This window comes from Bombina bombina, chromosome 4, assembly GCF_027579735.1.
Source record: "Bombina bombina isolate aBomBom1 chromosome 4, aBomBom1.pri, whole genome shotgun sequence".
Classification (NCBI taxonomy): Eukaryota; Metazoa; Chordata; class Amphibia; order Anura; family Bombinatoridae; genus Bombina; species Bombina bombina.
In genome coordinates, this window is record NC_069502.1 from 453956208 (window position 1) to 453970791 (window position 14584).

A 14584-nucleotide genomic window follows, 5' to 3' on the forward strand; every position below is an offset into this window, starting at 1 on the left:
ATATAAATATTGTCTTACAGTATTTGTCCCTAGTAAGACATACACTGCATGGCCATGCATGCATGCCGCCATGTAGAGTCTTAGTAGGGACAAATACTGTAAGGCTGGAATCTGTATTGAAAAAAGGCCTGGCTGGAATATACAAAATGCTGAAAAAGCATTATGGTGTTGTTGTTTGGTATTTGCTAATTGCTTGGGCTTTATTTGTCATTTGATTTGGCTGTAGTCTGTAGAAGCTAACATAACATTTAATGATTTGTATAAGGCAGCGGCTATATAATCATATATTGCAACACATTATTTTCACATCTTAATCTGTTTGGTTCTATGTATTCACTACCACCATAGATATCATTGCACTGAGATTTGAAATATAGATTTTAGAATGACATTTTAATTGATATATATATACATATACACACACAGTATATATATATATATATATATATATATATATATATATATATATATATATTCGTAATTCTGGGTTCCCAGCACTCACTGTATTGTAGAAATGCCTGGGTGCTCTCTATGGTATTTTTACATGTAAACAAAGACATAACCTCCCTATATTTTGAGTGCAAACCTATCAGTAATTAAAGTATTCTTTATCGTATGATCTTTTAATATGAAGCTGTGGACGGTTTGTGAATCAAACACACACACATCTGCATATCTATATCTTAATATACACACTATTTCAGTGTGTATTGATATTTTTAGGCTAATGAGTTAATAAATACCTTTAAGGACCTTTACAAATTTACTAAGAGCTAAAAAATGTATCATCATTATCCATATATATATAAAAAAAAATGCTTTGTATCTCTTTATATCCTTAGTTGAAGAGTTAACCTAGCGGGGCTCATAGGACCTTAAGTGTGAACAAATCTTTAATAATCAATTGCAGCAGTATTTGCAACCATGTATAATACTGCAGTTGTTCCTGTGCTCACCTAGGATTTCTCTTTAACAAAACATACCAAGATAACTAAGCAAAATTGACAACAGAAGTAAATTGAAATGTTGTTTAAAATTCATTGCTTTATCCAATCCATTTGTTTAATTTTGACTTTACTGCCCCTTTAATTTCTTCTTTTCTGTCTGCTATAAAAAATTTACTCAATATGAAGTCCACGGACCAAGAAATCTAAGCATAATGGTCTCTAAGACATCTAGAACTCAGTGCTCTAGATCTTAAAATTTAATTTTAAAGCTTCTTATTACCATTTTTTCCATTTAGTTTTTGTTTTTAAAAAAATATTCTAATAGTATATGTTCGATACAACATCCCCTATAGAAGAAAGTGGCAAACAAAACATTATAAAGATAGTAAGTAAGACACATACCTCATGATTTTCATGTCCAAGCAGGTCAGACAAAACTCTCAAAACATGGCCTGGAACCTTGGCACACATTTGCTTTCCTGAACAACAAAGAAATACCATTAATTATGCTTACCTGGTAATTTTCTTTTCTTCAGATGGAAAGAGTCCACAGCTGCATTCATTTCTTTTGGGAATTCAGAACCCGGCCACCAGGAGGAGGCAAAGACACCCCAGCCAAAGGCTTATATACTCCTCCCACTCCCCTCATCCCCCAGTCATTCTGCCGAATTTATGTTTTTCTTCATAAATGGAAAGAGTCCATAGCTGCATTCATTACTTTTGGGAAAACAATACCCAAGCTATAGAGGACACTGTATGCAAAAACGGGAGGGTACAAGAGGCGGCCCATTCTGAGGGCACCAGGCCTGAAAATCCCTACCCAACAAAATCCCATTCGCCCGAAGACAAGAACAACTTTGAAAAAGAGGAAAAAACCCAAGGACACTGACCCGCAGATAGTCCACAAGCCTTGCTAGAGACCGCAGTAACTAGACTCGACTGAGTCAACAGCCCATCGCCCAGCAGTCGGTCTCCAAACAACATGCCCCTTACTAAAGAAAGGGAATAAGCTACCGTAATCTTCCACAGAGAAGGAAAGACACGGAGAAAACATGAATGTACTTGTAAAGCGCGGCTAATCCCCCTTAAGGGACTCAAGGCGCTGCTCATCATATCAACCTGGAAAGGAGGAAGGCTGAGTAAACCTCGCCAGGGATTGACTTGCAACCCTCGGTTTGCTACAGTGCAGAGTAGCCAGAGTGCATTAATATGCTGAGATAGCTGTCCAGCTAGCATAAGGAACTCCAGAGCAACAGAGACCCATCAGTCTCATAGGAACAAGGGGAGGCAACGCCCAGACCCCAGAAATACAGAAACCACGGGATAAGGCCGGGAGTCTGAAACAGAGAGGATTTTCCCCCAACACAGTGCAACCGCACTCTAAAAAGCAACTGAAGACGAAGGTCCCCAAGTCGCAAAAAGGTAGCTCAGAATACCGAAATATTCAGAAACAAAACCTTGTGCAGCAAGCTTAGATAGGTCTGACGAACAAAACCTGAAGCAAAGACACTGCACACTGCAGTCATCTAAAAATGAATCTGAAACTTAAATACTTGCAGGGAAAGCAGAAAGCAGCTGAAGATAGGATCCTTCAGATTGCTAAGTATCCACTAACCAGCGGATAACGTTGCAGGCTATCTAAAAGCCGCCAGTCCTTAAAAATCCGCCAGTCCCACAAATCCTGAACATGGAGAAAGGAGAAACCTCAAGAGGCTTACCGTACCTTGAATGCTCCGAGGACGAATTTAGCAGAGCAAAAGATCTCAGATCCTGCTCCAACACCGGACCAGCCCAAGCAACAGACATGTCTGATAGACAGGGGGGACAGAAAGACCACAACCACAAGCCCCCAGGGAATGGTCAACAGAGCTCAGGTGCCAACCCTATCCGCTCCTCAAAAATAAGGCACTCCCAAGGAGAACCCCCTGGGACCTGGAACAGAGAAAAGTGCAATAGATCCGTAGGAAGACCTGTCACAGCTCTTTTAGACAGTCTCTACGTAGAGAGATCAAATTCCAACAGGTTGCACAGAGCACCAGATGCTGCCCCTTAATAAGCCACAAGATCCAACCTCATACACACAAGGCAAGACAAAGACCTTCCAGAGCAAGGAACCCCAGCTCATAAGAAAGACAAACTATCCCCTCAAAGGGGAAGGGCACAGATAAGAACAGCGTACATGTCCACAAGACATGAAGCCATAGTATGATCAAAACACGGACCGAATGAAAAAATCATTCAGACACCACTGTTGACCCAACAGAGAAAAAAACTCTGCATGAAGAGGAGCACACTACGCTCGAAGGACAAGTAAGGCCTTAAAGTTGATAACCAGTACCCGAAGGTAGATGTGAACTCTGGCCTTCCTGCTTGCAAGCCCAATGAGCTAGTCCCTATGTCGCAACACAGGATCCCTTAAAAAACTGGGTCGTCCCAAACCAGTCCACAGGATCATAAGTCTCCAGACATCCAAGAAGGATCCAAAACAAGAACCCTGGACCCAGAATCATCCTAGAACGAACGACATCCCCAGGGAAACAAGATACCCCGTCTGAAGCAATCAGACCTCACAGGGGATGAGAACCGGGAAACGGGTACAGAACTCACTTGTAATTCTCAGCCCAAAGGGAAAAGAACACCCTTAGCCGGAGGTCAACACCCCCCCCAACAAGGTGCTATGCCGTGACAAAGTCACGCAATTTCTCTAGAGCCCAAAGGCCCCAAGGGCAACACTAAGGGAAATGAGAACGAGAACAGAGTCACCCGAAAGAGAGTAGAAGAAAGGCTAGTCTCAATAATCCTTTCAGATTAACATTCCAGAGGACCATACACAAGGATGAAGAATGCAAAGCATCCCGAACCCAGGCAGAAAAACATCCCCTAAGCAAAAAGCTTGGAAAAAGAGACAACACCTCCTATTGCCTCTAAAAGCAACAAGTCCTAAAAAAGACACTTCCAAATAGACCATAAAAGGCAAAACCGTAAGAACGGCGGTATGAAGGACCAAAATCCTCCAAGCCTCCAACCCAAAATGGGAAGGAACACTCTAGTTCCCGGAAACAACTGAGCATGTCGCCGCAGATCTCAACGGTGTCCCGGCTCACTAGATTGAAAGGCGAATGATGACTGAACCAATCCCCCATGCCCCTAAGCAACCGCGGACCCTCAAGTCCTCTCAGGATACTAGTTGAAGCTTAAAAAATAAAACAAGAAAACAACACAAATCATATTGTGATCACTAGGCGCCCTCACCGGACCAACCGGACATAAAAAGGCGCCACGTGTCTGAACTAGGCCTCAAAGACAGAAGGATTTGTACCCAGTCAGGACCAGTCTGAAACCAAGGACCCCAGCACTGTCAAAGCCACATAGAGTCTCCCCCGAGATGGAGGGATAAAGAACAGTCAGACAGACTTTTGTAAACAGTGCGACCACAAAATCGCCAGTATCAATTCCAGAGAAGAAAGCTCCCGAAGGAAACATCACACCACAACCTGAGCTTTAGACCAAATACAAATCATCCTCACCAAATGAAGATAAAAGATAAGGCAACCCGTAGGTTATCGCCCAGGAAGAACGGACAGCCCCGCAGGACCAGCCCAACAGGGGTCCGAGACTTCCAAGCTCAGAACTGGAAAAGGATAATACAATATAACAAAGACTATAAGAAGATTACTTCATCCCCTTATGTCTATGCATGCAAGCCAGTCGAAGATTAAGACTGAGATCCCCAGACCCATTAAGAGTGAGATCGAGCAGCGCCAAAAATGTGCCTTAGTAGAACACAAAGGCGCGCCAGTCTATAACGAAAGGTGCAACATACCTCCGCTGGGACAAAAGAAAACACCGGCATCGAAGGTTGACCCCCTGAGGCCTCAGGGGCAGTTGCTCCCCCGGAGGGCTGAACTGGACCAGGCATTCCCACGCCTGACAAGTCCCGGTTAACGTAACATGGACATTATCGTAAGCACACTCCCGGGAGGTGAGGTGCATATGCGCCAGCGCCAAAGATATAGCCATGATGTACCGTGTCGTAACCTCCGGTGGGAACATGCCACACTCCATAGAAGGATAAGTAGCGTTTGGGTTATCTGCATGCATAGTAAGAGTTGGTGGTAGGGAACTAGTCTTGTGGGAAATAGAATCCCCAGAGGCGGATGGCTAAGTGGGCACCTGATTCCCCGATCCTGAGGAACAGAGCACTCTAAAACGGCATTCGGAACATAACTGATAGGCATGTCTCAACCGGGCCAATTAATATTCTTCGCAAGAAGTAGAGTCTGAATCAGAGACATCCGTCTCCAAAAAATCTGAATCCTCCATAACTGGGACACTGAATAAAAAATGGACCAATAAGAAAAATCGGCACCTAACACCCCCAATGGCTGGGGCACTCACCACCTCCAGAGAACCAGACACCAGCGGACCAGGATATCTCCATCGCCACGCGGTCAGGAATGCGGAAATGGAGTCACAAGGTAAACCGTGCAGTCCATGCAAAAGTGCGCCTGACCGTAAAGGCCGCGTCACTAGACATAGGCCGTTATGTTCCAAAATAGCCATGAGCCGAAGCAACACTACACAGTAGCAGACAGAATCACATAACAAACATGATTAAAAACACCCCTGTTCAATAACCGCCCTCAGGAGAAATTAACCATTGATTCCTAGATACAAAAAGGAGCATTACTGAGACCCTATGTTAAAGTTTAAAGGTTGTAGCCCCTCTCGGATAAAGAGTTGTAATTACAATACATCCATGATGAAAGTAAAATGAAACGATCTTACCGGAATCTACGCCGTGGAACAGGAACATGGCCCTTCAAGTGTGACAGATAGTAGCGTCGCTTCTGCGATAGACTTGAGAGAAAAAAGCAGGCAGCGAAACTCGTCAACACTGATTGCTTGTGGAGCTATTAATATGAGTCGGTTTGGTTTCGCAGAAAGACTCTCCCTGCATCTCCGGACTCTAACTTTCACCCATGCTCTCACTGAGAGGCTGACAGAACTACTTAAAACTCCAGTCCCATGCCAAAAAGTACTACCCTCCATAAGAGACTATCGAAAACTTCTGACACTTCTCTGCCAACCTCCTAGGACGAAAGGCAAAGAATGACTGGGGGATGAGGGGAGTGGGAGGAGTATTTAAGCCTTTGGCTGGGGTGTCTTTGCTTCCTCCTGGTGGCCAGGTTCTGAATTCCCAAAAGTAATGAATGCAGCTGTGGACTCTTTCCATTTATGAAGAAAAAGAACCTTTGTAACACAAAAATGATTGAAAATTTGATTCAGAATGTATGTTGTTGTTATATTTCATGTCACATAACAATCAATTTGGGGTGATAGGTATCCCCCACTTTCATGCAACTGTTTGCTTAAGAGCAGAGAGTTGCATTGCACAAGAAAAGTCTTGTGCAATGCTAAATGTCTCCATGCAATGCAGCACTGTAAGTGTCTAATGAAAGCAGACAAGCTTTCTACTTGTAAACCTGTCTGCCAGCAATCATTATACATTTTGCACTTTGTGGTATCTGCAGATACTTACCTGCACTTCGGAGGCACAAGTTCATCAGCAGGGCCACAGAATATTCCACAGTGTAATCAGACAAATGGTCAGTGTCTTCCAGATCTTTAACCAGCCAGAATATGAGGCCATCCTGAATCATGGTTGATTGCATTGAGCGCCTGGAGGGTAGAGAAATGAGTTAACGTATACTCGGTAACTGATGGAAAAGTTTTTGCTGAAAAAGGATTTCTGTATTTACCAATAAATCCCTTTTTAAATCCTGAGTGGCTGCACATGAAGCAAATCATTATTCTGGACCACTGGACCATTATGCTATAGGCTGAAACTTTAAACAAGCTCTCTCTCCAATTTACCATTTAGCAAAGTGAAAAAAGAAGGATGGGTTAACAAAGGAGACTGTAAGTTGGGAAAAACAGATGCACCAAAATAGAAATGGTGTCTTCATGTGTTTTTTTTCAGAACCTAAAGGAAGGGGTAAGTGTAAAAGTCACATTTTTCTCACATTCTTTGTGACACAGTAGGAGATGATTCTAGAGCGCTGGGGCAGTACAAGAGCTGTAAGGAAGACAATAATGGACTGCAAAGAAAACAGGACTACAGCAATGCAAATAACAACAAAGGTGATTGATGGGGGAAAACTGATTGTTAAAGTCCATTATAGTCAAAAAATGTCATGCTTTACTCTGCAAAGGGGTTAAACATGCAGTAGAAATTCCGCTTAGGACTCAAGAGCCCTGCTGATACCAAGCAGAAAACACAAGAGAGCTAATCGCACAACTCAGATGTTTAACTAGTGGCGTTTTCCACTTGAGACCAGTAGTGCTCTGTGAATCCTGAGCAGTATTTCTACTGTGTGTTTAAACTCTTCGCAGGGGTTTAAGACACAGTAGTCAACGGTTAAGTGTCTAAAAATTACAGGCTCTAACTAATTAGAAAATCTATTCCCCCCTCCCCATTACAATAGCCCATTAAATATTTCTCTTAAAGGCTGCCTCAGGTAAGGTAAAAAAAGTTGAACCAGTCACATTTTGTAAAGTGGCTTTTTATGTAACTTCTGAAACAAGGCTCCATTACGACAGACAGTAAAAGGAAAAAATATATATATATTTCATGTAATTGGCAAGAGTCCATGAGCTAGTGACGTATGGGATATACAATCCTACCAGGAGGGGCAAAGTTTCCCAAACCACAAAATGCCAATAAATACAGCCCTCACCACACCCACAATTCAGTTTTACAAACTTTGCCTCCTATGGAGGTGGTGAAGTAAGTTTGTGCTAAGATTTCTACGTTGATATGCGCTTCTCAGCCTTTTTGAAGCCCGATTCCTCTCAGAGTACAGTGAATGTCAGAGGGATGTGAAGGGAGCATCACCTATTGAATGCAATGGTTTTCCTCACAAGGATCTATTTTATAGGTTCTCTGTTATCGGTCGTAGAGATTCATCTCCTACCTCCCTTTTCAGATCGACGATATACTCTCATATTCCATTACCTCTACTGATAACCGTTTCAGTACTGGTTTGGCTATCTGCTATATGTGGATGGGTGTCTTTTGGTAAGTATGTTTTCATTACTTAAGACACTCTAAGCTATGGTTTGGCACTTTATGTATTTATATAAAGTTCTAAATCTATGTATTGTACCTATATTTGCCATGATTCAGGTTTTCAGTATATTTCCTTTTGCAGACTGTCAGTTTCATATCTGGGAAATGCTTTTTTTTATGAAAATGTATTTCTTACCTGGGGTATAGTCTCTTTTTCAAATTGACTGTCTTTTAAATTCGCGGGCATAATTAGGCTCGCGAGGGCGCAAAATGCCAAAGTTTTATTGCGTCATTTTTGGCACAAGATGTTGTGGCACGAAGTTACATTCGATGACGCAAATTCGTCCTTTCCGGCGTCTTAGTTGACGCAGAGTCCTTCACAAGGTTGCGTCATCTATGACGCGAGTGTGTCGTTTTCGGACATTTTTGGCGCCAAAAAATATTTTTCTGTCTGTTGTGCGTCAATGTATTTTCATTATTTAAGACTCCATTCCTATTTGCCTCTTGCCATTTTCTATGTCAGAGGGCTGTGCTGTTTGCATTTTTTCCCATTCCTGAAACTGCCATATAAGGAAATTGATAATTTTGCTTTATATGTTGTTTTTTTCTCTTACATTTGCAAGATGTCTCAATCTGATCCTGTCTCAGAATTCACTGATGGATCCCTGCTGCATGATAACAGTTCTACCAAAGCTAAGTGCATTTGTTATAAACTTGTGGAGATTATATCTCCAGCTGTGGTTTGTAATAGTTGTCATAATAAACTTTTACATGCAGAAAATGTATCCATCAGTAGTAGTTCATAACCTGTTGCTGTGCCCTCAACATCTAATGAACAAGATATACCTGTAAATTGAAAATAATTGTTTTCTGATTCTATTCAGAAGACTTTGTCTGCCATTCCGCCTTCTAATAAACGTAAACGGTCTTTTAAAACTTCTCATAGAGTTGATGAAATTTCAAATGACCGGCAACATACTGATATATCCTTCTCTGATGAGGATCCATCTGATTCAGAAGATCCTGCCTCAGATATTGACACTGACAAATCCTCTTATTTATTTAAAATGGAGTATATTTGTTCTTTATTAAAGGAAGTGTTGATTACATTGGATATGGAGGAGACTAGTCCTCTTGATATTAAAACTAGTAAACATTTAAATTCTGTTTATAAACCTCCTGTGGTTATTTCAGAGGGTTTTCCAGTTCCTGATGCTATTTCTGATATGATTTCTAAAGAATGGAATAGAACTGGTACTTCTTTTATTCCTTCTTCAAGGTTTAAAAAATGGTATCCTTTGCCAGCAGTTAGATTGGAGTTTTGGGAAAAGATCCCCAAAGTTGATGGGGCTATCTCTACTCTTGCTAAATGTACTACTATTCCTACGGAAGATAGTACTTCTTTTAAAGATCCTTTATATAGGAAACTTGAATCTTATCTAAGGAAGGCTTATTTATATTCAGGGCATCTTCATAGGCCTGCAATTTCTTTGGCTGATGTTGCAGCTGCTTCAACGTTTTGGTTGGAAACTTTAGCGCAACAAGTATCGGATCATGATTTGTCTAGCATTGTTAAGTTGATTCAACATGCTAATAATTTAATTTGTGATGCCATTTTTGATATCATCAACATTGATGTTAGATATATGTCTTTAGCTTTTTTAGATAGAAGAGCTTTGTGGCGCTAATCTTGGAATGCTGATATGACTTCTAAGTCCAGATTGCTTCCTCCTTCTTTCCAAGGTAATAAATTATTTGGTTTTCAGTTGGATTCAATAATTTCAACTGTCACTGGGGGGAAGGGAGTTTTTTTGCCTCAGGATAAAAAGCCTAAGGGTAAATCTAAAGCTTCTAAACGTTTTCATTCCTTTCGACATAAAAAGGAACAGAAATCTAATCCTTCCCCAAAGGAATCTGTTTCCAATTGGAAGCCTTCCTTAAATTGGAATAAATCCAAGCCATTTAAGAGATCAAAGCCAGCCCCCAAGTCCGCATGAAGGTGCGGCCCTCATTCCAGCTCAGCTGGTAGGGGGCAGATTAAAAATGTTCAAGGATGTTTGGATCAATTCGGTCCAAAATCAATGGATTCAGAGTATTGTCTCTCAGGGGTACAGAATAGGATTCAGAGTAAGACCGTCTGTGAGGATATTTTTTCTCTCACGCATTCCAGCGAACCCAGTAAAGGCTCAGGCTTTTCTGAAGTGTGTTTCAGACCTAGAGTTATCAGGGGTAATCATGCCAGTTCCGTTTCAGGAACAGGGTCTGGGGTTTTATTCAAATCTTTTCATTGTCCCAAAGAAAGAAAATTCATTCAGACCAGTTTTGGATCTATAGATTTTGAATCAATATGTAAGAGTACCAACTTTCAAGATTGTGACTATAAGGACTATTCTGCCTTTTGTTCAGCAAGGGCATTATATGTCCACAATAGACTTATATAGGATGCATATCTTCATATTCCGATTCATCCGGACCACTATCAGTTCCTGAGATTCTCTTTTCTAGACAAGCATTACCAATTTGCTGCTCTTCCTTTAGGCCTAGCGACAGCTCCAAGAATCTTTTCAAAGGTTCTCGGTGCCCTACTCTCTGTAATCAGAGAGCGGGGCATTGCGGTGTTTCCTTATTTGGACGATATCTTGGTACTCGCTCAGTCTTCACATTCTGCAGAATCTCACACAAATCAACTAGTGTTGTTTCTTCAAAGACATGGTTGGAGGATCAATTTACCAAAAAGTTCTTTGATTCCTCAGACAAAGGTAACCATTTTAGGTTTCCAGATAGATTCAGTGTCCATGACTTTGTCTCTAACAGACAAGAGACGTTTGAAATTGGTTGCAGCCTGTTGGAACCTTCAGTCTCAGTCATTCCCTTCAGTAGCTATGTGCATGGAAGTTTTAGGTCTCATGACTGCAGCATCAGACGTGATCCCCTTTGGTCGTTTTCATATGAGACCTCTCCAGCTTTGTATGCTGAACCAACGGTGCAGGGATTATACAAGGATATCACAATTAATATAGTTAAATCCCAATGTTCGACTTTCTCTGACTTGGTGGTTAGAACACCATCGTATAATTCTAGGGGCCTCTTTCGTTCGTCCAACCTGTACTATGATCACAACAGATGCAAGTCTTTCAGGTTGGGGAGCTGTTTGGGGATCTCTGACAGCACAAGGGACTTGGAAATCTCAAGAGGCGAGATTACCAATCAATATTTTGGAACTCTGATGAAGAGAGAACCGTTCATTTGTTTTCAGACAGACAGTATCACAACTGTGGCATATGTCAATCATCATGGTGGGACTCACAGTCCTCAAGCTATGAAAGAAGTATCTCGGATACTTGTTTGGGCGGAATCCAGCTCCTGTCTTCATATCCCAGGTATAGACAATTGGGAAGTGGATTATCTCAGTCGTCAGACTTTACATCCGGGAGAATTTTCTCTCCACCAAGATGTGTTTTCTCAAATTGATCCGATGTGGGGGCTTCCAGAAATAGATCTGATGGCATCTCATCTAAACAAAAAACTTCCCAGGTACCTGTCCAGCTCCAGGTCCAGGGATCCTCAGGTAGAAGCAGTGGATGTGTTGACACTTCCGTGGTGTTATCAACCTGCTTATAATTTCCCGCCTCTAGTTCTTCTTCCAAAAGTGATCTCCAAGATCATCATGGAGCAAACGTTTGTGCTGCTGGTGGCTCCAGCATGGTCTCACAGGTTTTGGTATGCAGATCTTGTTCGGATGTCGAGTTGCCAACCTTGGCCACTTCCATTAAGGCCAGACCTTCTATCTCAAGGTCCATTTTTCCATCAGGCTCTCAAATCATTAAATTTGAAGGTATGGAAATTGAACGCTTAGTGCTTAGTCATAGAGGTTTCTTTGACTCAGTGATTAATACTATGTTGCAGGCTCGTAAATCTGTTTCTAGAAAGATTTATTATCGAGTTTGGAAGACTAACATTTCATGGTGTTCTCATAAATTCTCTTGGCATTCTTTTAGAATACCTAGAATTTTACAGTTTCTTCAGGATGGTTTGGATAAAGGTTTGTCTGCAAATTCATTGAAAGGACAAATCTCTGCTCTTTCTGTTTTATTCCACAGGAAAATTGCTAAACTTCCTGATATTCATTGTTTTGTACAGGCTTTGGTTCGTATCAAGCCTGTCATTAAATCAATCTCTCCTCCTTGGAGTCTTAATTTGGTTTTGAAGACTTTACAGGCTACTCCTCCTTGAGCCTTTGCAGTCTTTGGACATTAAACTACTTTCTTGGAAAGTGTTGTTCCTTTTGGCCATCTCTTCTGCTAGAAGAGTTTCTGAATTATCTGCTCTTTATTGTGATTATCCTTTTTTGCAGACTTCATTTAAATTCTTACCTAAGATTATGAATTCTAACAACATTAATAGAGAAATTGTTGTCCCTTCTTTGTGTCCTAATCCTAAGAATACTTTGGAGAGATCTTTACATCTTTAGATGTGGTGAGAGCTCTGAAATATTATGTTGAAGCCACTAAAGATTTCCGGAATACTTATAGTTTATTTGTTATCTTTTCTGGTTCCAGGAAAGGTCAGAAGGCTACTGCCATTTCTTTGGCATCGTGGTTAAAGCTTTTGATTCTTCAAGTTTATTTGGAGTCGGGTCAAGACCCGCCTCAGAGAATTACAGCTCATTCTGCTAGATCAGTTTCCACTTCTTGGGCTTTAAAGAATGGAGCTTCAGTTGATCAGATTTGCAAAGCAGCGCAACTTGGTCTTCTTTGCATACATTTACTAAATTCTACAATTTTTATGTATTTGCTTCTTCGGAAGCAGTTTTTGGTAGGAAAGTTCTACAGGCAGCTGTTTCAGTTTGATTCTTCTGCTTATGATTTAAGTTTTTATTTTTATTTTTTGAGAATAAACTTATATTTGGGTTGTGGATTAATTTTTTTCAGAGAAATGGCTGTTTTTATTTTGTCCCTCCCTTTCTAGTGACTCTTGCGTGGAGTTCCACATCTTGGGTATTGCTATCCCATACATCACTAGCTCATGGACTCTTGCCAATTACATGAAAGAAAACATAATTTATGTAAGAACTTACCTGATAAATTCATTTCTTTCATATTGGCAAGAGTCCATGAGGCCCACCACCTTTTTTATGGTGGTTATGATTTTTTTTTGTATAAAGCACAATTATTTCCAAATTCCTTTGTTGATGCTTTTTACTCCTTTATCACCCCACTTCTTGGCTATTCGTTAAACTGAATTGTGGGTGTGGTGAGGGGTGTATTTATAGGCATTTTGAGGTTTGGAAAACTTAGCCCCTCCTGGTAGGATTGTATATCCCATACGTCACTAGCTCATGGACTCTTGCCAATATGAAAGAAATGAATTTATCAGGTAAGTTCTTACATAAATTATGTTTATATATATATACATACATACATACATACATACATATACATACACACATACACAAATACTGTACATACACACTCATTTCATCATCATATACAGGTACAAATCCCCAAATGAGAAATTCTAAAATCCAAACATGAAATCCAACATTTATAATTAATATTTTTTTTAAATTAAATTATCAAAAAAAAATACTATTTTTCCCCAACTGTAAGTCCCAGTCTTCTCTGCCCGTTTCTTTGGTTTGTGTTCTAAAAGGCAAATAATAGTCAATATTATTTTTAAAACAACAAATATTACCTTTATGATTACAGTACTGTACTATCTTTCTGAGGGTATTATGTATACAAAAGTATTAAAAGTGGTATAAATCTACTTTTACGTTGAATGTCTAAGCAGTATTATGACAAGTAAATATTGCCTAAATAACATAAGATATTGTTGTTTACATCTCTTCTCCCATTTTAAAGATGCAAATTTTTTAAAATCAAAACTATTCAGAAATCAAAATCGTTTCCGGTCCCAAGCTGTTTGGATAAATGGTTTTATACCTGTATTTGATAATTTGAGGCAAAATACAAAGCATTTACACTGATGCCAAAAATAAATTCCATCTGAGGCAGTGCATGTACAGTGCCAAGGATCTCACAAAACAAAATTTATGCTTACCTGATAAATTTCTTTCTCTTGTGGTGTATCCAGTCCACGGGTTCATCCATTACTTGTGGGATATTCTCCTTCCCAACAGGAAGTTGCAAGAGGACACCAACAGCAGAGCTGTCTATATAGCTCCTCCCCTAACTGCCACCCCAGTCATTCGACCGAAGACAAGCAAGAAAAAGGAGAAACTATAGGGTGCAGTGGTGACTGTAGTTTAAAAATAAAAAACACCTGCCTTAAAGTGACAGAGCGGGCCGTGGACTGGATACACCACAAGAGAAAGAAATTTATCAGGTAAGCATAAATTTTGTTTTCTCTTGTAAGGTGTATCCAGTCCACGGGTTCATCCATTACTTGTGGGAAACCAATACCAAAGCTTTAGGACACGGATGAAGGGAGGGACAAGGCAGGAACTTAAACGGAAGGCACCACTGCCTGCAAGACCTTTCTCCCAAAAATAGCCCCCGAGGAAGCAAAAGTATCAAATTTGTAGAATTTAGAAAAAGTATGA

The 14584-nt window shown here is 40.5% G+C and overlaps 1 protein-coding gene across 3 annotated transcripts in view; it reads right to left on the reverse strand.

Annotated features, from left to right (window-relative positions):
* Nucleotides 1-14584, reverse strand: part of ARMC9 (armadillo repeat containing 9) — a 935599-nt gene that overhangs the window by 292957 nt on the left and 628058 nt on the right. For all 3 annotated transcript variants that reach the window (XM_053710306.1, XM_053710304.1, XM_053710305.1), the window contains 2 exons: nucleotides 6490-6629; nucleotides 1350-1426 (listed from right to left, as the gene is read on the reverse strand). In XM_053710306.1, the coding sequence (XP_053566281.1) occupies nucleotides 1350-1426; nucleotides 6490-6629 (217 nt within the window). The remainder of the gene's footprint in view (nucleotides 1-1349; nucleotides 1427-6489; nucleotides 6630-14584) is intronic.